Source organism: Phytophthora sojae (assembly GCF_000149755.1).
Source record: "Phytophthora sojae unplaced genomic scaffold PHYSOscaffold_5, whole genome shotgun sequence".
Classification (NCBI taxonomy): domain Eukaryota; phylum Oomycota; class Peronosporomycetes; order Peronosporales; family Peronosporaceae; genus Phytophthora; species Phytophthora sojae.
Window position 1 is genome coordinate 767,437 of NW_009258119.1, and position 27,216 is coordinate 794,652.

Below are 27,216 nucleotides of genomic sequence, written 5' to 3' on the forward strand. Positions count from 1 at the left end.
GAACTGTAATGTATAGTGTACATTATGCTTTGCGCGTGCCATGCAAATCTTGCTGCCGTCGTAGCTGTACAGTACGTAATGGTCTTGCGAGCGTTGCAATGGACGACTGCACATTCCCACTCAAAATACGCAAAGCGGTTACCCGCCAGGTGGTGGGCATTGACTTGGTTCGAGCGGATGTCTGCCCTTGGCCAGCAATGACACAGCAATGGGCCGCTGCAGTGTACATGTATGCAGCAGTGTTTTGTGTGAGAGCGACATCAATATACATGTACATTCTCCCAATCGTAGCCAATATGATGCACACTTGGGAGGTGATATCGACAGCGGGGCCACGTTAAATTCCTATATTAGCCGTACAAAAACCAAAAACGGGCTGCTGGTACAGAAGTACGAGTGATACAGTAGAGTAGCGAGGACAGGAGAAAGCGCTTCGCTTGCTTGATGCAACAAAGCTGTGCAGCATCGACGGAATTTCTCGGTGGGGTCGACTAGCGTTCGCCTTGTTTTTCCATTGATTCGGAACTGGGATTGGCACGACACGCTTTTCGGAGTTAGAGTGCCGATGTGCACACTGTACACATGCGATAACCGGAAATTGAGTCCAAAAATGTAGTAGTAAGTGACTTTATTTGGTCTTGGCCATTAAAATCCTGGTGGTGGTCTTACTGTTTCTTCTTCTTCTACTGAACTTCGATCTCAAGTTGGGGTGGTGGCGGCGAACAAGCTAATAAGTTGGGCTGTGTCGGCAGCCGCATTGGTGAGATTCGGCTTTGAGAGACTTGAGGTAGAGTGCTCAGTTTAGTAATTTTGATAAATACATCTGGGCGTCTGGTGGATGAGATCGTGGGCTCGAGCGACGAAAGTGATGGCAGCAGAATGGAGATTGAAGACGCTGGCGTAGAGATGGAGATGGTCAGAGGCATTGGGGACGGTGGCATCATTGAGAAGGCTGAGGCTGTGGTCATCGCTTCCTCCGAGCACGAGTGGCAAGACGAGGACTTTGAAGATGGAACTTGTCTCTTGTCAGACTGCACCAACACGGCTCAAGCGAACGGCTTCTGCTACGCTCACGGCGGATATCAGGTGTGCTATGCTCTTGGTTGTAACCGGAGGGCTGCTGTACGAGCTTTTCATCGCAAACGCGCCGTATCCAGCGACACGAATGATCTGCACACTGCTGAATACGACGGTAATGGAAAGAGCGCGAAGAACCAAAAGGTGTGGGTCCAACTCGACTACTGCGATAAGCACTTGGATGAAGAGGAACTGGATGGAGATCACGCAGCCGAAGCATCGAGTCAAGCGCAGCCGCATGAGACCATCCGCGCTACCGATCGTCGTTATCGTCGCCACAGCGTGTGCAAGTGGCTTGGGTGTATGAAGTGGGTGATGAGAGATGGAGACCCGAGCGAGTACTGCGTCCTTCACCGAGCCCAAGACGGCAGCTCAGTGATCTCGAGAGGAAGTAGCGTGGCATCATTCACCCACTCCGAGGACGAGTCGAGTGTTGAGCAAGTGGAGGCCACGGAATTCAATGGCGAAAAGGACGTCCAGCGCGACTACAAAAGCCCCGTCCTCTGCAAAGAACCAGGATGCAGCAAGCAGGGATCTGTCTACGGAGACAAGAGGGGCTACTGCTTTTAACACGGCGGTGGCGTCACCTGCATCGTACCAGGATGCCCCAAGCAGCGTCAATTGAAGGGGCTATGCCGAGAGCAAGCTTTGCGTTTGTTCCTGCCGCCGACAGAAGCACCCCCACCACCACTCTTCCCCCTTGATACTTTTCTGTAGGTAGACCCGGAAAGAACGTATCTTCAGCGAAACAAACATTGCAGTGTAGTCTCAGGTGCTCGACCATAGCCTTCTTCATTGCAGCAGTGTAAAATGGTAGGGCCCGCGTCGTTTTCCACCTGCCTCGACCTCCAGACAGGCGAGGGTGACTTGGTGGCGCCCACGCCGTTGCAGAAATGATCGCGCGCTGAGCGGCCGAGAGTGCAAAAATTACTGGCTTGAAACTGGTGTATCCCTCAACAAGTCAAGCCCTGTCAATCTGAAGACACAATTGTGATTGGCTAATACTATCCTGTATCCCATACGTGGGTGTATCCCTCTACAAAACAAATTCGGTAACCAGCTCCTGGGGTTAACGTTGGACAAGCACTGCCGAATGGCCAGGTTGCTCTCTACCTTGAGCTCAGCTTCGCACGGGGACAAGGGACATTGGTCACAGTGGATGAGTCCAAAAATGTAATGGCTCGCTAACAACGAACTGTAATGTATAGTGTACATTATGCTTTGCGCGTGCCATGCAAATCTTGCTGCCGTCGTAGCTGTACAGTACGTAATGGTCTTGCGAGCGTTGCAATGGACGACTGCACATTCCCACTCAAAATACGCAAAGCGGTTACCCGCCAGGTGGTGGGCATTGACTTGGTTCGAGCGGATGTCTGCCCTTGGCCAGCAATGACACAGCAATGGGCCGCTGCAGTGTACATGTATGCAGCAGTGTTTTGTGTGAGAGCGACATCAATATACATGTACATTCTCCCAATCGTAGCCAATATGATGCACACTTGGGAGGTGATATCGACAGCGGGGCCACGTTAAATTCCTATATTAGCCGTACAAAAACCAAAAACGGGCTGCTGGTACAGAAGTACGAGTGATACAGTAGAGTAGCGAGGACAGGAGAAAGCGCTTCGCTTGCTTGATGCAACAAAGCTGTGCAGCATCGACGGAATTTCTCGGTGGGGTCGACTAGCGTTCGCCTTGTTTTTCCATTGATTCGGAACTGGGATTGGCACGACACGCTTTTCGGAGTTAGAGTGCCGATGTGCACACTGTACACATGCGATAACCGGAAATTGAGTCCAAAAATGTAGTAGTAAGTGACTTTATTTGGTCTTGGCCATTAAAATCCTGGTGGTGGTCTTACTGTTTCTTCTTCTTCTACTGAACTTCGATCTCAAGTTGGGGTGGTGGCGGCGAACAAGCTAATAAGTTGGGCTGTGTCGGCAGCCGCATTGGTGAGATTCGGCTTTGAGAGACTTGAGGTAGAGTGCTCAGTTTAGTAATTTTGATAAATACATCTGGGCGTCTGGTGGATGAGATCGTGGGCTCGAGCGACGAAAGTGATGGCAGCAGAATGGAGATTGAAGACGCTGGCGTAGAGATGGAGATGGTCAGAGGCATTGGGGACGGTGGCATCATTGAGAAGGCTGAGGCTGTGGTCATCGCTTCCTCCGAGCACGAGTGGCAAGACGAGGACTTTGAAGATGGAACTTGTCTCTTGTCAGACTGCACCAACACGGCTCAAGCGAACGGCTTCTGCTACGCTCACGGCGGATATCAGGTGTGCTATGCTCTTGGTTGTAACCGGAGGGCTGCTGTACGAGCTTTTCATCGCAAACGCGCCGTATCCAGCGACACGAATGATCTGCACACTGCTGAATACGACGGTAATGGAAAGAGCGCGAAGAACCAAAAGGTGTGGGTCCAACTCGACTACTGCGATAAGCACTTGGATGAAGAGGAACTGGATGGAGATCACGCAGCCGAAGCATCGAGTCAAGCGCAGCCGCATGAGACCATCCGCGCTACCGATCGTCGTTATCGTCGCCACAGCGTGTGCAAGTGGCTTGGGTGTATGAAGTGGGTGATGAGAGATGGAGACCCGAGCGAGTACTGCGTCCTTCACCGAGCCCAAGACGGCAGCTCAGTGATCTCGAGAGGAAGTAGCGTGGCATCATTCACCCACTCCGAGGACGAGTCGAGTGTTGAGCAAGTGGAGGCCACGGAATTCAATGGCGAAAAGGACGTCCAGCGCGACTACAAAAGCCCCGTCCTCTGCAAAGAACCAGGATGCAGCAAGCAGGGATCTGTCTACGGAGACAAGAGGGGCTACTGCTTTTAACACGGCGGTGGCGTCACCTGCATCGTACCAGGATGCCCCAAGCAGCGTCAATTGAAGGGGCTATGCCGAGAGCAAGCTTTGCGTTTGTTCCTGCCGCCGACAGAAGCACCCCCACCACCACTCTTCCCCCTTGATACTTTTCTGTAGGTAGACCCGGAAAGAACGTATCTTCAGCGAAACAAACATTGCAGTGTAGTCTCAGGTGCTCGACCATAGCCTTCTTCATTGCAGCAGTGTAAAATGGTAGGGCCCGCGTCGTTTTCCACCTGCCTCGACCTCCAGACAGGCGAGGGTGACTTGGTGGCGCCCACGCCGTTGCAGAAATGATCGCGCGCTGAGCGGCCGAGAGTGCAAAAATTACTGGCTTGAAACTGGTGTATCCCTCAACAAGTCAAGCCCTGTCAATCTGAAGACACAATTGTGATTGGCTAATACTATCCTGTATCCCATACGTGGGTGTATCCCTCTACAAAACAAATTCGGTAACCAGCTCCTGGGGTTAACGTTGGACAAGCACTGCCGAATGGCCAGGTTGCTCTCTACCTTGAGCTCAGCTTCGCACGGGGACAAGGGACATTGGTCACAGTGGATGAGTCCAAAAATGTAATGGCTCGCTAACAACGAACTGTAATGTATAGTGTACATTATGCTTTGCGCGTGCCATGCAAATCTTGCTGCCGTCGTAGCTGTACAGTACGTAATGGTCTTGCGAGCGTTGCAATGGACGACTGCACATTCCCACTCAAAATACGCAGAGCGGTTACCCGCCAGGTGGTGGGCATTGACTTGGTTCGAGCGGATGTCTGCCCTTGGCCAGCAATGACACAGCAATGGGCCGCTGCAGTGTACATGTATGCAGCAGTGTTTTGTGTGAGAGCGACATCAATATACATGTACATTCTCCCAATCGTAGCCAATATGATGCACACTTGGGAGGTGATATCGACAGCGGGGCCACGTTAAATTCCTATATTAGCCGTACAAAAACCAAAAACGGGCTGCTGGTACAGAAGTACGAGTGATACAGTAGAGTAGCGAGGACAGGAGAAAGCGCTTCGCTTGCTTGATGCAACAAAGCTGTGCAGCATCGACGGAATTTCTCGGTGGGGTCGACTAGCGTTCGCCTTGTTTTTCCATTGATCCGCTGTGGGGATACGCTACAGATGTAGCTTGAATGTCGTTCGATGACATCCAAAAACCTTCCCCAATCGACAGTTCTTTGAACTGCGAATTAAATGTTCCTGTGATGGTTTCAGATCGTTTGGGCATGGTCGAATCTCTGATGGAGAGTATGCTGGCCGAACTTTGGAGTTGGCAACCGAAAGATGCAAATTTGACGTGGCGAGGAAGCGAACAGGCTGTATTGGCAGTACTACGTGGTCGATCGTCAGATTGCACGATTAATCCACTACAATGGAGCGCTATCATCCATGGATCTAAAGCGGTGGAGGACGCCAAGAGGCTGTTCGAGACATTCAACAATCAGGTGGCCATCTATAACATTTGATAAAATGGTTCAGCACTCAAATATCAGGGGTTCTGGAAGAACAAGAGAAGAAGTACCTTAGCACGACACGGTGTATAAATCTAGGTATTCGGACGAGACTTTGGTGACAATCCACGACAGTCGTCAAGTGAAGAGAATTAGGATTCGCGTGGTAAGGCGGCAGCATTCTATCGGACCGAAACGAAGGCTGTGTCATGAACCTCGCGGCAGGAAATGAACATTTGACAAAATGGTTCAGCACTCATGAATGCACGCCTGAGGACATTTAGACAAAATGGTTCAGCACTCATGAATGCACGCCTGAGGACATTTAGATATTACCAAGTGATTACCATTGAACCGAAGGGTGGCCCTGGACTGTGCTGCGGGCAGCTTCAAGCTCTCAAGTGGCTGTATCTAGATCGAAACGAGGGCGGTATGGTAAGAAAAAAAAGGCATCTAGCTATAGTCAAGTGGGCGTCGCTGCCAGCAAGGGCCACCTGGAAGTCGTCAAATGACTCCATGAAAACCAAACCGAGGGACCGCAATGGATGGCGCTGTCTTTAAATGCAAGCTCGACGTCATCAAGTGACTACACAAGAGTCGTTTGGAAAGCTGCACCACTATAGCAAAACCTTCACGGTCCTGCAGTGATTATAAGCAATTCGGGTCAAGAGATGCACGAGTCGTGCAGCACGACTCAAGCGCTAGATCGCGCGGCTGTGGACGGAGATTTCGGCCGAGTGCTGTTCTTTAAAACTCAAAAAGCAAGAGCGACGAAAAGCCCTTTTTTCATCGGCATACCAGGTTCTGCCTTTCACGACTGGCTCACCGAACACTACCCCGATCTGCTGGAATCCTTACTCGTGCCCTATGCTGTTCAGTTCGTACATCGCCGATGCCGTAAAATGAACTTGCCAGTGCGATGTCAAACCAACAACGTCATTAGCCGGTGAACCCACCCCCTTCTTCCTCCTTTAACAAAGTGTGTGTGTGGTAAAGGCGGCGAATGCCGGGTGACGACGTCCATTCTGTTCGAATGGGTGAGAAGGCAATTGGGAATTGACGGTGCAGCAACTATCTTCTTGAAGACGACGACGTGACGATCTCGAAGCGAAAGTATCTTTTCCTCGAGGGGCAGAAGCACCGCGAGTTTCGCGCAACAAAAAAGCTTGGCCCACTCACAGCGTCCATCTATTAGTCGTTGGAATTCTCTTAGCGGTGAAAGTTCGAGCGGGCAGAGCCTGCAGCAGGCGATGTCGGGGGGCACAATGCCCCCTGGTACACATCGATGATTACCATCCAGGCTGACGTCGATGTTAAACGTGCTGAACAAGCGACGATACCTTGAAGTTGTGATGCACCGGACAGGACGCACCGAAGTCCTCTACATCAAGATGCGGTTCATGTTTTGCCGTACGCACGCTTCGGATCAACTAACAGCCACGCCACAGCAGCGACTTCTACGTGGCTGGGCTGCAGACCCGCGTGAAAATTGTGTCAAGCGTTGGTGGCGCCTTGCGAACGCGACAGCTGATGGACGCGCTTCCGGCTCAGATGCTGGACACAATAAGCGTCTGTATACTGGAGTTCATCGCGGACTCGTATCTCGGCAAAGGCGCTACACAGCGATAGGCGAGCATGACTCACGAGATGCTCCCAAGGCAAAGGCGAGCTCCCATGCTCTCTCGGTGCAGCACCTATCGACGATAGGAAGCAAGACCCCCGCCATGTGGAGCCATCGCTGGCATTACGCCACGTTCGACTCTGAGGTTCGCCTCGTTTCTGAAGCTCTGCGAGTCATCTCCGGATGGGAGCCACGCCCGATCTGTCTGTTGGGTGTTCATCTCCGTGTGCCTCCGAACGGATGCGCGGATACTCTTGCTGCTCGAACGGGGCGTCAAACGAGCGCCTGTGCACGGCACAGCATACCGCCGGCCGCGCTGGTTCAGGATCTTGTCGCCGCCCTCAGTTCCTCACTTTTCAATTTACTTTGCTTCCAACAAGCATCGTTCTCCACCCCCAGCAATTGCTACCTACACTCCCTGTCACTCGACGACACTCCATCGACAATGAACCTCACCAAGTTGGCTGCGTACCTGGCTGTCGTGTCCCTCGCCGTCGGCTCCTTCGCGGATGCCTCTGTCCCCACGACCGGCTACGCTGTTCGTCGGCTAGGAGCTGGCGGCGGCGTTTCGACCTCGACGACCGGAGTCGCCGCTGACACTGCGACGCAGCAGACGACCACGACGACAGACACTGCAACGCAGCAGCAGCAACAGCAATCTACCCAAGGCGGCCAGACCTCGACCCAGGGCGGCCAGACCTCGACAGACTCTGGAAACCAAGGAGGACAGTCATGGAACCAGGGCGGCCAGCACGGAGGAGACTCCAACCAGGGAGGCCAAGGCCAAGGCAATCAAGGTAGCGGCCACAACTGGGGCCAGGGCAACCAGGGCGGTGACGCTGCAACTACCCCATGTCCGAGCGACGATGCCAACCAGGGCGGCCAAGGCCAGTGGAACCAGGGCCACAACTGGGGTCAGGGCGGCCAAAACCAGTGGAACCAGGGCAGCGGTCACAACTGGGGCCAGGGCGGCCAGGGCAACCAGGGTGGACAAACGTGGACTGGAACCCAGGGAGGCGACGCTGCTACTACGCCGTGTCCGGGCGACGACGCTAACCAGGGCGGCCAAGGCCAATGGAACCAGGGCAGCGGCCACAGCTGGGGACAGGGTGGCCAGGGTAACCAAGGCTGGGGTCAAGGTGGCCAGGGCAACCAGGGCGGACAGACTTGGACCGGAAACCAGGGAGGTGATGCTGCTGCTACGCCGTGCCCAAGCGACGACGCGAACCAAGCTGGCCAAGGCCAGTGGAACCAGGGCCACAACTGGGGTCAGGGCGGCCAAAACCAGTGGAACCAGGGCAGCGGTCACAACTGGGGCCAGGGCGGCCAGGGCAACCAGGGTGGACAAACGTGGACTGGAACCCAGGGAGGCGACGCTGCTACTACGCCGTGTCCGGGCGACGACGCTAACCAGGGCGGCCAAGGCCAATGGAACCAGGGCAGCGGCCACAGCTGGGGACAGGGTGGCCAGGGTAACCAAGGCTGGGGTCAAGGTGGCCAGGGCAACCAGGGCGGACAGACTTGGACCGGAAACCAGGGAGGTGATGCTGCTGCTACGCCGTGCCCAAGCGACGACGCGAACCAAGCTGGCCAAGGCCAGTGGAACCAGGGCCACAACTGGGGTCAGGGCGGCCAAAACCAGTGGAACCAGGGCAGCGGTCACAACTGGGGCCAGGGCGGCCAGGGCAACCAGGGTGGACAAACGTGGACTGGAACCCAGGGAGGCGACGCTGCTACTACGCCGTGTCCGGGCGACGACGCTAACCAGGGCGGCCAAGGCCAATGGAACCAGGGCAGCGGCCACAGCTGGGGACAGGGTGGCCAGGGTAACCAAGGCTGGGGTCAAGGTGGCCAGGGCAACCAGGGCGGACAGACTTGGACCGGAAACCAGGGAGGTGATGCTGCTGCTACGCCGTGCCCAAGCGACGACGCGAACCAAGCTGGCCAAGGCCAGTGGAACCAGGGCCACAACTGGGGTCAGGGCGGCCAGGGCCAGTGGACCGGTAACCAGGGAGGCGACTCGGCGGCCGCGCCATGCTCCGGCGACAGCTCGAACCAGGGCGGCGAGGGTCACTCGTGGGGACAGTGGGGCCAGGGCGTCGGAGGAAGCCATGCAACGCAGAACAACGGTGGCGACAGCACTAACCAGTGGACTGGAACTGTGACTACACCGAACCAAGGCTCGGCTGGTGGCGACCACACTCCTGTCACGCAGGGTGGCGATTCGAGTGAGACGCCGTGCCCGAACGACCAGGGCTCGGCTGGGTCTCCTCCCGAGACCCCCTCTGTTCCGGAACCCCCTGTGACTGAAGCCCCGTCTACCGAGGCCCCTGCTACCACCGCGCCCCCGGCGACGACGGCCCCGCCGACAACGGATGCCCCCACTACCCAAGCTTCTGCGACCAAGACCGGCGTCACTCCTGCCGCCCAGTCGGACGATTCGACCACGCAGCAGTCCGCCGTTCAGTCTCGCCTTCGTCACTAGGCTCCGCGCTGATCCAAAGGGCCGATACTTTAGCTCGTCTTCGTTTGGATGATTCGGTTGACCAGCATCGCCGCCAACTGATACCGTAACCTTGCTTGTTGCCCATGTTTCAAAAATACAAAGTCTCGTTAATACGTTTGGCGTAGATTTAAAAGTACCGGTGCGGTTTCTAATGAACGTTCGCACACAAGATGAGCTGGTCAGCGGACTGCATGGCGATATTTCAGTGTGCTTCGAGCCAGCTTGCAGTTTCCTTCGCAAAAAAGAAAACATGGTCCGCCATAATATTGGAACGACTTGAGGATTGACATGAACTAACTGTCGGTGCCACTTGTGTGCCTTAATGTAATCCCGCTCACTGTTTTGCTCATAACTTTTTATTGGGCAATTAGTTTTGAGATGTAAACGCATATCTGAAGAGAGCGCAATCTCTTCTGTTAGCAGACTGTTTTACTGAGCTCTACAGTAAACGAGAGCTCAATTAGGAGTTGCTGACTATTTGCAAACCCATTCACGGCAGGACCAGTTATCTGCCGCATTTTATCTGTGGTTTTGTAAGGGGGACAAATCTCTTTTTGCTCTCATGACAGCACCGAAACAACCTGTACAAAATGATTTGCACCCATTTGAAATCGTATAAGACCGGATATACGATATCACAATATGGTACACAATATTATGTGATTTGTGTATAAATATAGTAAGATTTGTGCTCAGAGGCAGCGCTGCCAAAGCTTAGTGGTAAAGTCCTCGGATCATAACCGAGAGGACGGTGGTTCGATTCCACCTGGCAGCATTAACTCAACCAAAACACTAGTGGGCTAACTGTCAATTAGAGCATTAGGGGGCTGCCACAGAACTGCGAAAGCGACCGACGGCTGCCACCGAGTGAACAGATTGACCGCCAGTATGCTAAGTACCATGAGTCGGGTTCCCCTTCTGATAACGGTTTGAGATCGTCAAATCTCAAAAACCGGACATCACAGCGGGCCCAGGCATACAGAGGGATATCGTATCACTATAGAAAGTAGGAAATAAACAACAACAAAAATGAAGACAATGTGGTGGAAAATACCCCAGCAAAAGCTTTTTTCTTTGGTTATACTAAACTATCGCCTCCCACACAACTTTATCCTGCTGGTTTGCCTCACCGTGCTTCGACGCAGACTGGAACTGCAGCTGCTCCGGCACCGGAGACGGCACCCTCTTCATCTTCGTCGCCTTCGTCGCCAGCGGATGCTTCTTCGTCTTGGCTGCCTTTTTGGGCTTCTTCATCGGTTGTGCCATCGCTTCCAGTGTTTCCTTGGTCAAAAGACGACCGGCGACCGTTGCTGTCTTGTGCACCCGCTTCTTGGACGGCGGTAGCACGAGCACCTCCTTCTGCACGATATCCTTGATCCGGTGCCACGCTGCCAGCTTCGTAGATGCGGGGGTCCTGTTGCGCCGGAAATTGTCGATGCACTTGTCCATACGCGGCTTGGACGGAGGGAATAGGCCGCACCCAGCAAACCCCGCTTTGACGTTCTCACCCATCTTGCATCCTACTCATGCTGCGCTTGCCATCCGGATGGCTTCCGCTTCGTCGACCGAATTGCGTCCAGTCTCGCCAACGTAGATCTCGGTTAGGCGGCGTAGCTTCGCCTTGAACGACGAAAACACAGCGACATCCAGTGGTTGAAGCAGTTGGGTCGCGTTCGAAGGCAGCAACAACAGAAGCACGCCAAGCCGAGCTGCCTCTAAGCTGATCTCCACGGAGTAATGAGACGAATACCCATCCAGAATCAGGAGAAGAGGTCGCTGCACGTCCTTGGGCACGCTAGCCGAAAAAAAGCGCAGCCACTCAAGAAAGACAAATCCATTCATGAACCCGCAGCTCGAGGTGGTGACGGCAGCTCCGGGTATGGTGCAGCCATCTAGAACTTCGAGCTTGACTGTCAACCCCGGCAGCACGAAAAGCGGCGGCACCATGCACCCCGACGCGCTGCCACACGCGACCAGCGTGAGGTGAAAATTGAGCGCAACGTCTTGGTGCCAAACGTTCTTGGAGGCTCGAACCGCCACGACACGCTTGGAGCCCTTGTTGGTCTGAAACGCTGTTTCGTCCATGTTGAACACGCGAGACGCGTCCAAACGATTCTCGACCACAGCCTTGATCAACGAGCTAAACAACTGCTCGAGATCGCTCTTGGTCACAGCGTTGCGGGCCTTGCATACCGCCTGAGACGTTCGGGTTGCCAGCATCGGGTGTCGCCCCATGAAGCGGCGGTACCACCCGCCACCAACCGTTTGACCAGTGGCCATGGAGCTCATGGCGCCGGCTTTGAAGATGATCTCCTTGCGACTTGCGGGGTGACCGACCAGTTGGCACCCGACAATCCACTCGACCAAGCATGCCTCCGCTGGTTGCGAGAGCAGCGGAGCCGGGCCATGACGAACAGGTGCGCGGAAGATGCCCATTTTCCTCTTCGCGACCCATTTCGTAAAGTTCCGATACGGAATTGGGGTGCTGTCGCTGACACTGCGGGCGCTGTCGTCGGCGAGGACGCGCTTCACTGCAGAATTGAGGTCTTCGATCTCGTACGCGGGCATTGTCGAGGTGGTCGCTGCGGGGTTGGTGGGTGGTTTGTAGGCTTCAGGAAATAGGAGACTGAGCTCAAACGGGCGGGAAATGTGTCTTGTTCGTATACAGTTTGGCGAGTTTTACTGGCTGGTAGCGCTTACAGACTTTTTTACCAATAGGGTTCTTTAAAAATACTTACGGCATTCTAATTGGTTGAAGCTAAAATGGCACGGAACTGGCAGACTGCACGCGACTGGCACCGTACCTACAGGTCCAATCCGTTGAATCCGAGTGATTTAGTGAATGCGCAGCCGTTCTATCGATACAGTAATCTGCCCGAGTAAGGAACGCCTGATATATATAAAGACGCAGAATATATCAATTGATGTTAAGTTGAGTATACTTTTCCAATGTACTGGTTTAGTTATTTCAAAATGAACTGAAGAGCAGCTTTACCTACGAGTCCAGAATGATTCCAACAGTGGCGTATGGCCGAAGCACTAACCTTTGACCAGGCATCCTCGTACCACAACAGCGCTGTCAAATGGGTGGAGTGGGGGAGGAGGTGGGCTTGTGGGGCGAGGTGCAAAAGCAAAAGTGCGAGTCTACCACTACGGTACATGTAGTTTGAAGTCTAGTAAGATCGCTAAATGCGCGCCATTTTTCAAACGAGGGTGGAGAGCTGATGATTGGCACTGGATTTTTCACCTTAGTACCTCAGTACCTTGCAGTATCTTGCTCATCCCCCTATCGCCACATCGACTGGAAAATAATATTAAATATGTGAGGCTATTAGTTGTACACCCGTTCCTTATTCGGGCAGAATTCTGTAATACCTTCGTCACTAACCCAAAGGGCCGATACTTTAGCTCTTCGCAGACTATGCATACAAATTGTGTGTACACACTTCAAAAAAATAGCCATGTTTGAGCAATGGTTCCCAAAAACAAGGCGACGCATTTTCTTGCGGCTGGCGGCCCTCGTCAGCTCCCGCCACAGCTCCTCAGACGTCACTTCAGATAGATCATGGCCGGCAGCAACTCGGACGCATCGACGCAGCGCGTGGCCACGCAGGTGGCGGTGGCGGCCGCCGGCGCCGCGCTGGCCTACTACGTCGGCTCGCGCAGCAAGAGCGCGCGGCGAGCGGCGGCCAAGCGGCGCGCCCAGGACGTGGCCCAGGCCAAGGCGGCCGCGCTGCCCACAGACCTGGAGCGCCGCAAGCTCACGTCGGTGGTGGTGCGCGTGCCGGCCACGACAGCCAACATGGGCCCGGGCTTCGACACCATCGGCATGGCCCTGGACATCTGGACGGAGATCTCGGCCGAGGTCGTGGAGGACGCGAGCGTGGCCCCGGGCATCACGCTCACGAACGAGGGCGAGGGCGCCAAGGAGCTGCCCACGGACGCGTCCAACCTCGTGATCGTCGGCATCAAGGCGGCCTTCAAGGCCGCGGGCGAGCCGCTGCCCCGCCACCTCAAGGTGCACTGCAAGAACCGCATCCCGTTCGCGCGCGGCCTCGGCAGCAGCTCGGCCGGCATCGTGGGCGGCATCATCGCCGGCCTCGCGCTGGCCGGCATGCGCCTGCCCGTCCGTGGCCGCGAGGAGCTCCTGCAGCTGGTAAGAGAGACTCTAGTCTGTTGTTCTTGTATGAGTCGTGACTGACGCTGTGCTTGTGACCTTTTGCAGGCTTCGGAGATCGAGGGCCACCCGGACAACGTGGCCCCGGCCATCTACGGCGGCCTGCAGCTCGGCATCTTCGCCGACGACCGCTGGTACTCGTCGCGCGTGCAGATCCCGGACGGCCTGCAGTGCGTCGTGTTCATCCCAGACTCGACGGGCCCCACGAGCGTGGCCCGGGCCATCCTGCCGCCCGACGTGCCCCGCAAGGACGCCGTGTTCAACATCGGCCGGGCCGCCATCTTCGTCAACGCCTTCCGATCTGGCAACCTGGACGAGCTGCGTTACGCCACGCAGGACATGCTGCACCAGCCGCAGCGCGGTGCGGCCCAGTACCCGCACCTCGAGCCGCTCATCAAGGCCGCGCTGGGCGCCGGCGCGCACGGCTGCTTCCTCAGCGGCGCCGGCCCCACGGTGCTGGCCATCACCAGCGGCCGGGCCGGTGACATCTTCACGCAGCAGCTGGCCGAGCGCCAGGAGAACAAGGTGGCCAACGCCATGCGCGAGGCGGCCGCCGCCCTCGGCGTGTCTGGATGCGTGTTCATCACCAACCCGGACCACCGCGGCGCCTTCATCGTGCGGGCCGAGCCGCAGTTCTCGGACCGCTCCGTCGCGCGCTACGAGGGCGACGTCGCCGACCTGTAGAGTGCTGCTAGTTTGAACTTCGGCAGGCCCCACGTCTGAATGCTGTAGTGCATGGTAAAATGGAACGTTGATATGTTTCGCCCCCGATTGCTCGCTCTACCCCCATGATCCTTTCATTTGGCCAGTATGTGGCAGTGTGCAAGGTGCTGTTCACACCGTATCACCGCAAGGGAAACTAGGAAATGAACAACACTTTTTCACTTTCGGTGCTCGAAGGAGGGGCACACGTAGCGCCACTGCTCGTCGTGAAGCTAATTTTCCAGGCCAAGACCCAGTTCGCGTACCTTCCCCATGTCATCGACTCCGTTTCTTGCTTTTTGGACTCGTCAGTGGATCTAGGGCGTGTAAATTCGGGTCGACCCGCCTTCTGGAGCGCATTTGGAGCAGCAGCGAAGTCTACGCCACTGATGATAATGGTTCAGATTGTGCCCCCAGTGGTTCCTGGACTCGGAGGAACTTCATCCGAACAGACCGCCATTATCGGACGGACCAGTTTAATTCGTCCCTAGCGGAGGCTGTGCAGCTCAAAAAGCTGGAAATGGTCAGCGAAGCTCCAAGACTGCGAGATTACGGCCATTCCAGTCGAAGATTTAGCCAAGCTGGGGTGGATGGAGGGGCTACTATTTTTTCGGGACAATGGCAGCGGATTAATTAGCGGTCGAACCAGAGAGGGAAGACTGGGCCAACGCATTGAGTGGGATTGGGTGATGCGATCAGCAGCTTCTGGTGGCCACAGTGATATTGTGTGGTGGTTGTATGAAAACCTCCCGCATGTAAGACACTACCTCCTCAACAAAGCGGTTTTGAACGGGGACCTTGAATTGGCAGAGGGGCTTACTTCCCACGGAGCTCGATTTTGTCGTTATTTTCCAGACTACCTGGTGAAGCAAGTTGCTGCGAACGGGAGACTGCAGGTGTTTCTGTGGCTATTTGAACAAGGTAAAAATCGGTGACTTTGAAGGCTTATTGGAGGCTGCTGCGGGGAACGGGCATCTAGATCTTGTGCGCTGGCTGGTCGGCCAAAAACACTCGACCCGATGAAGCAACTAGATTTGGGCATTCCGTTGAAAAGATGAGGCTGGCTATTCATGCTGTCGCTGCCAATGGATATCTACAGGTTGTAGAATTCCTATGCGCACAGGTAGGGTTCAAGCACTTTACCAGGGGTATGCTGGTTGACGCTGCGAAGAATGGCCACCAAAGTGTCGTCAAGTGGATGTGCCAAAATGCTTCAAACCAGAATTTGATTTACCAAGATGGAAAACAACATTCGAAGACGATCACAGCGATGGAGGCGGCCGCTTCTGCTGGGCATCTAACAATTGCCAAGTATTTGCATGCACTCGATAAGTTTTATTCGTCCAGAAAGAGGAGGAGGGGCGAGGTCATACCGCGAGTACGACCAATTTGTACTAATGGAGCGGCCGCGAATGGCCACCTAGAAGTCGTCAAATGGCTACACGAACACCGACTCGAGGGCTGCAGTGGCCGCGCGATGGATGGTGCAGCTTCAGCGGGCCATCTAAATGTCATGCAATTGCTGTTCAAACACTGTTTCGAAGGATGCTCGATAGCTGCAATACTGTGCAGTGGCTGCATAGCAATACAAGCGCTGGGTGTTCGACAAGAGCGATGGGCGATGTTGTAAAGTGGCTACATGAATACCGAACGGAGCCTTAGATGGCTACACAAAAATCGGTCGGAACGTTGCACGGCTCAAGCGATGATTGAAGCGGCGAAGCAAGGTCGTCTGCAAATCGTGGAATGGCTTTACAGGCATCGATTGGAGCACGATCTAACTGCAGCTTTGGAGCAGACTGATACGATCGACGTGTTCCTCCTTCTGCATGATCGATGTGATGTAAAGTGTACCGAGAGTGCAGCTATAAGAGCGGATGAGGAAGGCCCACCGGAGATGAATGACTGGATCCTTGAGCACTACCCGGCTTTTCGAGAGGTGGTTGAAGAATACGAATGAGAATGGAATTCGGAGGGTAAACAACTCGTCTTTGGTAAAAATGTTAGATTCTTGAGATTATGCACCGAAGAAACACCAATCGAAGCTGCAGTGTGATCCAGTTGCGCAGGCACTGTATGAACTTTGAATTCTTCAAGAAGAACCGCGAAAAAGAGCAACGGCAAACGGCGCATCAATACACGCAATCAGCGCCAGCACCGCTCCGATTATGAGTGCCCCGGCTGCAGCTCCAGTTCCAATAGCGGTAAGTTGTTTCAGCCTTGCTACGAGCCCCACCCGCATTTTAGCCACCTCTTTACCGGAGAAAGCCACGCCATTCTTCTGCATCGTCTTGGACAGTTGAATCATATCCGGCTGCTTCGCCAGTCGCTTCATGCTCCCCGGGTTACTTACGAAGCTTCGAAGGATCTTGGGGTCCTTCTCCGCCGCAGTCCTCAGCTTGCTTAGACTCGAGCTGCGCTGCGCTGCAGTGCCGTGACCACCTCCGAGTTATTCTGCAGACCCTCGATCTTGGAGCTGAGCCCTGGGGACTTCTTGAATAGGTTGGTCACGCTCTGGATCCCTAGGGAAACTTCATCCTCTCCTCTTCTTCATCATCCGTTGATTCTTCATCAGTGGCGGCGATTTCGTCGACGAGAAAGCGGTGAGCGCTATTCATCGTCGCAACGGAGCTATTGTGCGCGACCGAAGCATCGATGAGCATTCCAATGGTGGCGATAACCAGGAGGGCCGCCAGAATCGGTAGCCGCATTGTCTTGGGAAGGATGTGATGAAGGTTTAGTCTGCGCCCTCGAGGCGTGATCGGAAAGTGAACTGACCTTTGGATAACAGCCATCTACCGTTGATGAGCAGGAGTTGGTAGTAGTTGCAACGAACCGGCTTCGAATCCGGCTGTGTGCACACAAGACAGCTATCGTGCACTTTGTCGAGTGGATTGCGTGAAAATGTCTGATCGTCTGAGCTGTAAGTTTTGAGGATGCTGTACCCGCAATCTGAAATGTATACGAGTGCAACGTCCAGTATGACGAATGGTGAAGAATGAGGAAGTGTTTGTTTAAAGCCAAATTTGCCACAAAGAGGAAGCGGGTTAATTAGAGAATGAGCGGTGGGAGCGGCGCGCCTCCTACTATTTCCCAGTTTTTTAATCGAGCGATAAAACGCCTATGCAACTACATGTACTTCAAAACTAAACTGCGTCCCATCGTGATGTCTTTCTCACGCCACCAATGCCACACGCGCAATCGACTATGAGCAGTTCTCGTGCTATCACGCAATACAGGATGAGCGATATCGAGTACTAGTACTGTACATAATTGCTACTAGGCGATACCAGCGTGTAAAACGTTTTCCTAGGCATTTAGGCGGTTTGCTGGGTGGAGCTCAAGTCTGAATTTTACCGCTCTCGATGAAAAATAGAAAATCTACCGAGCACCACTCAGAACAAATCACAGAAGAATCGCATTCTTAATAACACTTTCAAGTTGTGGGGTAGCATTCTGAACCTGTTATCAAGACATAAGAATTCAGTTCCAAGTAACTTGCTCAGAGGATTGCAGGGGTTAATGCAGTGATGAGGCAAGTGTACATTTGGCGGGTCTTAGGCGCGAAAATCTGTTGCGTATGCGAGCAAGTCTTGTGCTCCCAGTACTCTGTAAATAAAAATTGCGATTATCAATTGTAAAGTTTATCGAGGCTACCCGTCTCTCCTTCACAGGACGATTCGCGAATGAGCTCTCACGCAATACAGGCCTTTCACAGGATTATTTAAAAAAACACGTACTCCCGCGAAATCCAGGTCAGCAGTGTCAACCAAGAGTACCGTGCCTGCTGTAGCCTTTGGTACTGTATCGGGGTCCCACTCGGATCATTTTACGTTTTGCTCTCCAGCAGCCAAGTACCCAAGCACTACGACAAACCTCTATGCGTCAGGCAATCATCGCCATCTTCGCGACCGTGCTTCTGGCTGCCAGCAATGCTGTCTCAGCTCAGCTCCCCAAAGCGGAGTCAGTCGATACATCCGTTCATTCTCGCTCGACCATTGGTGTTCAAACCGACATCGTCGCCAAGCGATCCCTGAGGACCATCGACCCTCTGGACGACAGTGATGATGACGATTACAAGGATCATTAAATGTGTACCCATCGTTTCCGGCACTCTGACCCCTCACCTTTCGAAGTCGTAGAGACCGATATCTCTCCCTTCATCCCGACCGATCTCGCTATCGTATTGGAGGCCGAAGCACAGACCATTGTCACGTCGATGACGACCAAGTCTAGTCTGTGAAGCTTCACGATCGTGAATATCAGAAGCAAGCAAAACTGTTCTGGTGTGAAAGCTATACTGCCGGGTCGAGTTTAGCATTATTTGACAGATCGAGGGACTTACTTCGCAAGGAGTAAGTTCCTGTTCAGCAACAAAATAAAGAGTATTATGTATTTCGTAGTGCTGCACTATGGAGCGAAAGCATGCGGGCGGGGGGCATTTTTTTTAATTACCGCTGCAAATTCTTCCGTAAGCTGAAGGCGACGTAATGATTTGGTAATGTCTGTGTTGTACATGTTTTCCTGCTGTCTGCATAGTAGCGGGTACTAGTAAGCAACTTTGGGCTGAGTCTCGACACAATGCTATTCTGATACTATTCGGATACTTCAGTCGTCTCTCTTCAAGTTTCACTAACTACATCTAGTCATACACCTCCGTCACTGACTCATTTGAGTGTGGAGAAGCAGAGGAGCCATCGTACGGCTTGACCCCCGTTGCCTGGTCTCGCGCGGCCTGCTGGGCGCTACTATTCGTCGCCATACTGATGCACGGCGGGCAAAAGGCCATTTTGCGCTGAACCAACTGATCCTCCATCGAAATATAGCTCACTCGTTTGCGAATCTTGCACGAGGAGCACACTCGCCCGCTGCAGAGTTTACAGACACTCGGTCCAAATCCACGGATCTTCTTGGAGGATATTTTCCCGCAGATCACGCACTCCTTCTTCTCCTGGAGACTCTTTTTGTCCGGCTTGAAGGACGATACTTTCTGCTGCAGCAGCCGCGACAACTTCTTCATCTGGCCACAATACGCGAAATCGGTCGCAGTGAGCATGGCTCTGGCTGAAATCGGGACGAAGAGTAGCCGCATCGCCTTGCCTCCAGGGTCCACGACACAGGAAGTAAAATTGTCGATGACGTTCGTCTCAATCTGCCGGAAGAAGCTGAAAACCGACAAATTGCCGCGGATCATGCTCGACTGAGGGGTGGTCAGCGGGAATTCGATGGAGTGGAGCACGTTGTAGCCGATTCGCTCTCCGTTAGCGAGGTTCAGGTAGCCCGTGGCCTCGACATACACAAAGTCGCGAGGCTTGATGAGACTCTTGGGCTGCATGGGCATCTCAAGCTTCACCCACTTGACCCCGATCGACCGGAACGGGTCCTCTTCCGTCGGGTCCACTATCGGGCACAACATTGCCCCGTTGTCGACCTCGCCGATGTACGACGTTCGGATGGCCATGGCCTCATGGGTCGGGGTCACGAGGCCGAACATGAGGTCGTCCAGCTCGCCGACGAGCGTTCCAACGCTCAGCATCACTGCGAGGTCTTTTTCAACGTCGTCCTCCCCGCTCTTGCTCTTGCGCCGGTGGTTCTTATGGATACGCTCCGTGTAGACGTGCAGGTTGTCTTTGGACTTGACGTGCTCCCAGTGCTGCTCATCGACCTGGCGCTTGTCGACGACGACGAACTCTTCGTACTTCTTGAAATGGTCCTCGATGAAGCCGCTCACGAGGTCGATCAGGTGCTGCCGCTCCTTCTCGGACACGCGGACGTTCGGATACGGGTTTCGGGTTTTTATCCTTTCTCCCGACATGGTGGGGGTCGTCTTGCTTTGGCTGAGGAAAACGGCAAGTGAACCATATTCGGAGTCGTCGGTGGGGTTCACCCCGGTGCCAGCCTATCAATCTCCAATCGTTTGATCGGCTGGGACAGCACCGCGGTGCAATGCGTCGCGACGGAAGAACACGACAGAAGAGCTTACTTGGATTGTGAAGGCTTCAAGTCGAGTGTGGCGTCGTAACGAAGCGGAGGCACGCGAGCTGCTTTTTGCGAACAAGAGTTCAGGTAAGTGATGTATCGAAAACTGCGCACGAAAGAGAGACAGGCGACGAGATAGAGCCGAGTTGCAGGCAAGCGTGGCGAATTCTTGGCTGGTTTTAGTGCGAAGAACCTCGCGCTTTAGTACATGATACTTCGCGTTGCTCATCCGCAGCATTTGTTTCCCGAGGTTCGCGATCCTCAAGAAAATGATCGGTCACCCTCTTGGAAGCCGAGTTGGTCGGCCACCGGCCGGCCAGCTCACTACTGTACGCTGGCAGATTCCACAATCGCACCAAAAGTGGTGGCTTGCCTGTCCACAAGTGTCTTTTGTTGTGTGTGGGTTCAACTAGTACACGCAAAAAGCCTAGCGTACGGCGGGATGGATAGGTGTAAACGCTTAATGGTCTATCCAAAGTTACCAACTGGTCATCACTTTGGTCGCCTGTGTGTGCTTTTGCTAACGCGCTTTTTTGCTTCTCAGCTCACATACTAAGGTCTTCTGTCAGTTTCGTGCCGTCCTTCGAACTTGCGGACTTGCTGTGGCATAACTTTTCATTGAATTGTCCATGATTGCACCCGCTAAATCTGCGCGATTGGGCTGAATTTATGTACTTCACGCTGGTCCGTGTAAACTTTGCAAAACTTCTTGTTATTGTTTTGAAAAGCTTGTTGGTTTGGAGTGAGCTGCCAGTTTCCTGCCTCTTTTTGATAGCATTTTTATATGCTATGCAAATCCTTGGAGGCTCATCACCGGAAATTGCATGTGACGCTGGAAAAATCTACCAATAGACTACGAGAGTTTAACAAGGAGAAGATGCTAATTGGCTAAAACAAGTAGGCACGGAACTGGTTGTACACGCAACTGGCACCTTACCTTAAAAGAGGTTGTAACGCGTTCTGATGCTGACTTAGCAGTACATGCATTACGTCGGAAATGATTTAACTCGCAGCGAATACGAGGGAACCGATGCCGAGAACGATGAAATCGACCGACACCAACTCTGTCTTCGACCCGCAAAATGCAGCGGTAAGTATTTATATTCTCGATCCAAGATTGGGGACAGCAGTTGCTACTTCGACTCAATATATTCAAACACTTTATCCACTTTTAAAGTATGCCAGCTGTGGTTGTTATCGCAATTATATTCCTCAATATACGAAATGCCTCGAAGGGAGGAAACGAGGCACATCGTATGACTGTATGTCCCAACACCTCGCCTCCGATTCGTACTGCGACTATGTAACAGCACATTGGTCATGTAGCGAGAGCTTGAATGTTCCGGTGCAACGACGTCATCTCGGCATCTTGTGACGTCTTCAACGAACAAATTATAGCCTCGAGTACGTCGCTGGGCTAGATCTGGACAACTCCGAGCTGCTGGCGACGTAGCCACGGGGTTTAGTTTGCACCATGGTCCATACAACCCCAGCGCCTAAGCGTAGTAACACGTAGGCCTAAGCCTTTGACCACAAACTGCATTGCATTTATACTCATCCTGCTATGCTCCACAGTTCCTCACTAACTAACTATCACATCGGCTAGGTCAACTCCTCGTACGAAGACGCCGATGTGTCCACGAAGGAATACGCCGAGTGCATCGTGCCATACTCGTAGCCCAGTGCGTGATCGATCGCGGCCTCCTGCGCGTTCCAGCGGTTCGTCTCGATCATGCATTTCCCACAGACCACCACCTTGCGCTGAATCAATTGTCCCCCACGGGCGATGCTGCTGACGCGCTGGCGGATCTTGCACGAGTAGCAGACGCTACCGTCGCAGATCTTGCACGTGCCCTTGCCGATGCTTCCGATGGCATTGGTGGTCTTCTTGCCACAGACTACACACTGCTTCCTCTGCGTGTGGTCCTTCCGGACAATCGGCGAGTGACTCGAGCGATTGAGCTGCAGCATCCACGCGAGCTTCTTCATCTGTCCGCAGTACACATAGTTCGTCGCAGTGAGCAGCGTCCCCGCCGCCACAGAGACTGCGAGGCTGCGCATGATCTCGCCTCCAGGGTCCACGACGCCCCACGCGAAGTTCTCGATAACCTGTCGACGCTTGCGTCTGAAACAACTGAACACCGACATGTTGCCGCGGGTCTTGTTGGGCAGCGGCTTGGTCTGCGGGAAGTCGATGGAGTGCTGCAGGTGGTAGCCCACCCGGTCCCCATTGGGAAGGTACGTCATGCCCGTTGCCTCGATGTACACGAAGTCGCGGCTCTTGATGAGACTCGAGGGCAGCGGCACGTCGATGGTCATCCACTTGATGACGAGCGAGCGGAACGGGTCGTCCTTGGTGGGCTCCAGCACGGAGCAGACCACGGCGGCGCTCTCGACGTCGTGCACGTACGACGCCTTGACGCGCATGTCGTCCAGCGTGGGGCTCACGACGCCGAACATGAGGTCGTCCAGCTCGCCGACGAACGAGCCGGCGCTCATGACCACGGGCAGCTCCTTGGTCACGGCCTTGGCTTGCACTCGCTGGGTGGCGCTCAACGACGTCTCGGGCTGCATCCCGCGGCGACTGAGCTCCTTGCGGGTGCGCTCCGAGTACACGCGCAGCTTGTCCTTGGCCTTGACGAGCTCCCAGCGCCGGTCGTCCACTTGGCGTCGGTCGACTTGCGCGAACTCCTCGAACTTGTGGACGTAGTCGAACACCAAGTTTTCCACGAGGTCGACCAGCTCGAGTCGCTCGATGTCCGACACCCGAACCTCCGGGAACGGGCTGCGCGTGAAGCGGTCCTTCGGCATCGATCGAGGGCGGTGAAATCAACAACTGAGACCCTGTCGGAACAGTACGGTATCCTATGGGGTGTGATGCCACCCGCCACGATGTGTTTGTGCCTAAGCAGCGACCGATTTACACACAGCAGCTGTGGACGTGCCGCATCGTAAACGCTGCGAGCTGTCACCCAGGCAAGTGCACAGACAAGGGAGGGGTCTTATTCTACCTTCAACTTCTACAGACCCTACCGACAAGAGTGGCTTTGCGAAGGTTTTACATGTACTGTACACTTACGACCCGCGGAAAGCTGTACAGTATCGAATCTTCCTGTCATACCAGTCTGTCCATACAAAGTGGTGCACTGGGATAGTCGAGAGTGGCGTTGGAGCTGAGCTCCGAGGCAAATGAGCACGTCGCCAAGCCTGTCTAAGCTTACCTAGACTCTACGTGGACTTCTTACCAGCATTGCCGCCCTGCAAAGACACTACGAACGTTACGCTCTAAAACCTTTGTCGTATCGTAAATGCCGTCAGTTGTGCCCCATATGGAGCTGGGGAGCTCGATTTGTGACTCTCGACGCGACTCTCGGGTCGAGTCCCTCGCGCTGCAGCTTGAGTCAAGCCTTGGCAGTCCGTGACCTCCTCCGGACTCATCATGATGGTGCGGTGCGCGTGTCGATGCCTTTGCAGTTGTACATATATAGACTATATATGTATAGTTAACATTTTCTCCGGCCTTCAAGTGGCGGCCCAATACTTGCTCAAAATGAAACACTTTGACGAGTGTGGCAAAGCCAACGAGCTTGCCGGCGAAGATTGTGCCGAGTGCGATCTGTGTTCAATCTCACCCACTCGAGCCTCCACTCTGTACGTGTACACGAGTGCAAAGCTGTGGTTACCTGTTTGTGGTCACTTGGCGTTCATGCAGCCCCAGCGCTGTGTATCTTGACGATAACTACAGTACATGTATAGAACCATGCACACTGTACGAAGAACCCAATCTGAAGCTAAACAGCGAATGTTTTCGACCAGCTTGCGCCTGACACTACAGCAATTACAGCACTAATACGGGTTGCGGAACTCAGACAGCTCCCCAACTAATAACTCACTCACTCACAACCAAACTAGACCTAAATATCCTGCCAGTTTTCATACTCCTCAAGCACCGACGCGGAGGATTCCAAGAACGACATCTCGCAGGAGACTGTACATGCCACGTAGCTGCAGCCGTCGTCGCTCTTGCAGGCCTCGTAGACCGACAGTTGGTCCCTTGCGATCTCCTCCGCGTTCCACTGAGTGGCCTCGCCCATGCACTTGGCACAGACCACCACCTTGCGCTGAATCAACTTGCCCCCCACCACGATGAAGCTGATGTTCTGGCGGATCTTGCACGAGTAGCACACGCTGCCGTAGCAGATTTTGCACGAGCTCCTGCCAATGCTGCCGATGACACTGGAGAACTTCTTGGCGCAGACGACGCAGTGCTTCCTGCTCTCGGCCTTCTTGGCCGGGTAATCTACGGACGCGTGTTGCTGCTGCAGCAGCCACGCCAGCTTCTTCATCTGCCCGCAGTACACGTAGTTGGTCACGCAGAACATGGCTCCAGCCGCCACGTTCACCAAGAGGCTGCGCATGATGTGGCCTCCGGGGTCCACCGTGGCGCACGCGAAGTTGTCGATCACATTGCGGTCGAGCTGTCGATAGCACGCGAACAGCGACAAGTTGGCGCGGATCTTGTTGGGCAGCGGCTTGGTCTGCGGGAAGTCGATGGAGTGCATCAAGTGGTAGCCGACCCGCTCGCCGTCCTCGAGGTAAACTGTGCCCGTGGCCTCGATGTAGACGATGTCGCGGCTCTTTACAAAGCTGGTGGCCTGGAACGGCATGTCGTTCGACATCCACTTGATCACCAGCGAGCGGTACGGGTCCGTCTTGCTGGGTGTGATGACGGAACAGAGCACGGCTGCGTTGTCGAGATCGTGCACGTAAGAAGCTTTGAGGCGCATGTCGTCGAGTGTGGGGTTCACAACACCGTACATGAGGTCGTCCATCTCGCCCACGAGCGTGCCGACGCTCAGCATCACAGGAAGGTCCTTCGCTGCTGCGGCTTCTCCTTTTAGTCGCTGCGTTGCACTGAGGGAGTTGTCGGGCTCGATGCCCATGCGCTTGAGCTCCTTCCGCGTTCGCTCCGTGTAAACGTGGATGTTGTCTTTGGACTTGATGTGGTCCCAGCGCCGCTTGTCCACTTTGCGCTTGCCGACCTCCACGAACTCCTCGTACTTCTTGACGTAGTCGTCCACGTATCCGTCCACGAGTTTGATCAGCTCCTGGCGTTCGGCATCGGATACATGTACGTCCGGGAACGGGTTGTCGTTGAATCGGTCCTTCATAGTGTTGCTTGAGGTCGTACTCTCTGTAGAGTAAATTCACAACTGCGGGCTTGACGTGAGGCAGGCTTAGGCTAGTGGGTGGACTGGACTGGATTGATCGAGGGGGGACTGGAAGCAGTCGTTTTGCGTGGACTGCCATCTGACAAAGTTGAATACGCCACCGCTTGAGGCTCACCCAGCTGCAGCAACCCCGTGGTAAACTTTGATGGCAAGATCGATACAAGTGAGCGGCTCCAGGGTCTTATCTCCGCAGCAACCAGTGGGCTCAATTTGGACTGTACGGGTCATAAGACCGAAGAGCTCAGCCAACTTGATTACCCGGATAATCAAGAGGTCTTCAGTGACCCCACAACGGGAGCCGGATGCTGCGTACGTCACTTGCATTGAGCGTTTGTTCCACTTGTGCGCTTGTCTTCTCGTTGCAGCTAGCCTTTGTGCCTCAGGGCTCGAGCCAAAGTTTCTGGTATCTCGCCAGAAACGACGCGGTCTGACCACCAGCGCACGGAGCGTCAACTAGTGTGACTAAACCTTATCGTGCTGGAGCTGGTAGGCATACGTCTTGAGCCTCCGAGCGGCAGGCCCTTTTGTCATATGGACCATCATCTTTGACAGAGAGCTTATTTTGAAGTCCGACCTTAGGTAGAGGGTTCTCCTTTATGGTAGTTGGAACGGCCTAGATACAGCACGATGTGCTACATGAACTGGTGAGAACCACTAGCTTGTCGGGGTCGTCGCACGAAATGCAGTCCCCACACAAACTTGTCAACTATTATTCCACGTGTAGTTGGGTGGCATTCAAGAGAACTTGTTGGACGAATAGCTTTGGCTACAAAGAGATGGCATGTGCACGGATTGGAGGCAGTCGCTAACCTCCGGACAGCAGAGACCGTAGCCCCGTAATCGTTGGTGGCAGAGTTTCTCGTTCCCCCCATACCAAGATGACGGCCTTGAACATCGTTGGATTCGTATGGCGTATCTTTCACAGTCGTACATCGACGGCAGAAACAAATCGAGGGGTATGTGTGGTGCCTGCACGATAACTCACGTCTCGGGTTTTAACCGCTGAACGCACGGAGACTGCAAGAATGAAGAAGCGTCCAAGTATCGAGACGCTTTACAGCCACCTTTATACAGCGGCAGCCTCCACGTACGTCGGATTTTATGGCTCATTTTCGGTCGTGGCGTCGGCATAGAATAGGATGAGCGTGCTGCATGATGTGGGGATCAAAGTAAGACTTGACATTAAGAGATTACGAAGCAGCCGCGCGTTGGCACGCCTTAGGCGTGAACCCTGAGTGAGGTGTGGAGGGTTCGCGCGGCAATGAGGACTTGGAGCTGGTTGGTTTGGCGAAGGGAGAATTGAGAATGAGCTTGGGCGACTTCGACTAGTTGCTGGGTCGTCTCAGGTGTACTTTAAGCGCTGCTAGAGCACGATAAGAGTTGAAGACGACCTTGAACCCGATTCGTGCCTCTCACTCTTGAAAAACCTCTTTTCGCCTCCGTCCAAAAGCATCATGATTCGACGTAAAGACTCCACCTGCGTAGTTCAGTTGGTAGATACATGACCATTAGCCATATGCATCTCGGGTATGGCTCACAAGGCTGCTGCGTCAGATGGAGACGCGCAGATGTGTTTGTGTGATCTTTTCTTG

At 54.1% G+C, this 27,216-nt stretch overlaps 8 protein-coding genes and 1 non-coding gene across 9 annotated transcripts; 5 read left to right on the forward strand and 4 right to left on the reverse strand.

Moving 5' to 3' along the window:
• Window positions 1-1,017: 1,017 nt before the first annotated feature.
• On the forward strand, window positions 1,018-3,388 carry PHYSODRAFT_433280 (hypothetical protein; the record flags this gene model as incomplete). Its single annotated transcript, XM_009530075.1, has 2 exons — window positions 1,018-1,105; window positions 3,300-3,388. Coding segments are annotated over 2 exons (177 nt in total), but the record flags the coding sequence as incomplete, so codon positions are not given.
• A 4,493-nt stretch (window positions 3,389-7,881) lies between these two features.
• On the forward strand, window positions 7,882-8,085 carry PHYSODRAFT_507603 (hypothetical protein; the record flags this gene model as incomplete). The annotated part of the gene is made up of 1 exon (XM_009530076.1): window positions 7,882-8,085. The coding sequence occupies one exon, from the start codon at window positions 7,882-7,884 to the stop codon at window positions 8,083-8,085; it is 204 nt and encodes a 67-aa protein (XP_009528371.1).
• A 2,153-nt stretch (window positions 8,086-10,238) lies between these two features.
• PHYSODRAFT_t833 lies at window positions 10,239-10,310 on the forward strand. Its single transcript has one exon. It is a non-coding gene; the product is annotated as a tRNA-Met (tRNA).
• Window positions 10,311-11,440: 1,130 nt separating this feature from the next.
• PHYSODRAFT_433387 (hypothetical protein) lies at window positions 11,441-12,094 on the reverse strand (the record flags this gene model as incomplete). The annotated part of the gene is made up of 1 exon (XM_009530077.1): window positions 11,441-12,094. A coding segment is annotated over one exon (654 nt), but the record flags the coding sequence as incomplete, so codon positions are not given.
• Window positions 12,095-13,095: 1,001 nt separating this feature from the next.
• On the forward strand, window positions 13,096-14,396 carry PHYSODRAFT_560889 (hypothetical protein; the record flags this gene model as incomplete). Its single annotated transcript, XM_009530078.1, has 2 exons — window positions 13,096-13,691; window positions 13,761-14,396. The coding sequence occupies exons 1-2, from the start codon at window positions 13,101-13,103 to the stop codon at window positions 14,394-14,396; spliced, it is 1,227 nt and encodes a 408-aa protein (XP_009528373.1). The 5' UTR covers window positions 13,096-13,100.
• Window positions 14,397-15,103: 707 nt separating this feature from the next.
• Window positions 15,104-16,338, forward strand: PHYSODRAFT_384629 (hypothetical protein; the record flags this gene model as incomplete). The annotated part of the gene is made up of 3 exons (XM_009530079.1): window positions 15,104-15,345; window positions 15,474-15,980; window positions 16,047-16,338. Coding segments are annotated over 3 exons (1,041 nt in total), but the record flags the coding sequence as incomplete, so codon positions are not given.
• Window positions 16,339-19,056: 2,718 nt separating this feature from the next.
• On the reverse strand, window positions 19,057-20,229 carry PHYSODRAFT_264083 (hypothetical protein; the record flags this gene model as incomplete). The annotated part of the gene is made up of 1 exon (XM_009530080.1): window positions 19,057-20,229. The coding sequence occupies one exon, from the start codon at window positions 20,227-20,229 to the stop codon at window positions 19,057-19,059; it is 1,173 nt and encodes a 390-aa protein (XP_009528375.1).
• Window positions 20,230-21,995: 1,766 nt separating this feature from the next.
• PHYSODRAFT_263938 (hypothetical protein) lies at window positions 21,996-23,204 on the reverse strand (the record flags this gene model as incomplete). The annotated part of the gene is made up of 1 exon (XM_009530081.1): window positions 21,996-23,204. One exon carries the CDS (start codon window positions 23,202-23,204, stop codon window positions 21,996-21,998), a length of 1,209 nt encoding a protein of 402 aa, XP_009528376.1.
• Window positions 23,205-24,307: 1,103 nt separating this feature from the next.
• On the reverse strand, window positions 24,308-25,564 carry PHYSODRAFT_506724 (hypothetical protein; the record flags this gene model as incomplete). The annotated part of the gene is made up of 1 exon (XM_009530082.1): window positions 24,308-25,564. The coding sequence occupies one exon, from the start codon at window positions 25,562-25,564 to the stop codon at window positions 24,308-24,310; it is 1,257 nt and encodes a 418-aa protein (XP_009528377.1).
• Between the last annotated feature and the right edge of the window lie 1,652 nt (window positions 25,565-27,216).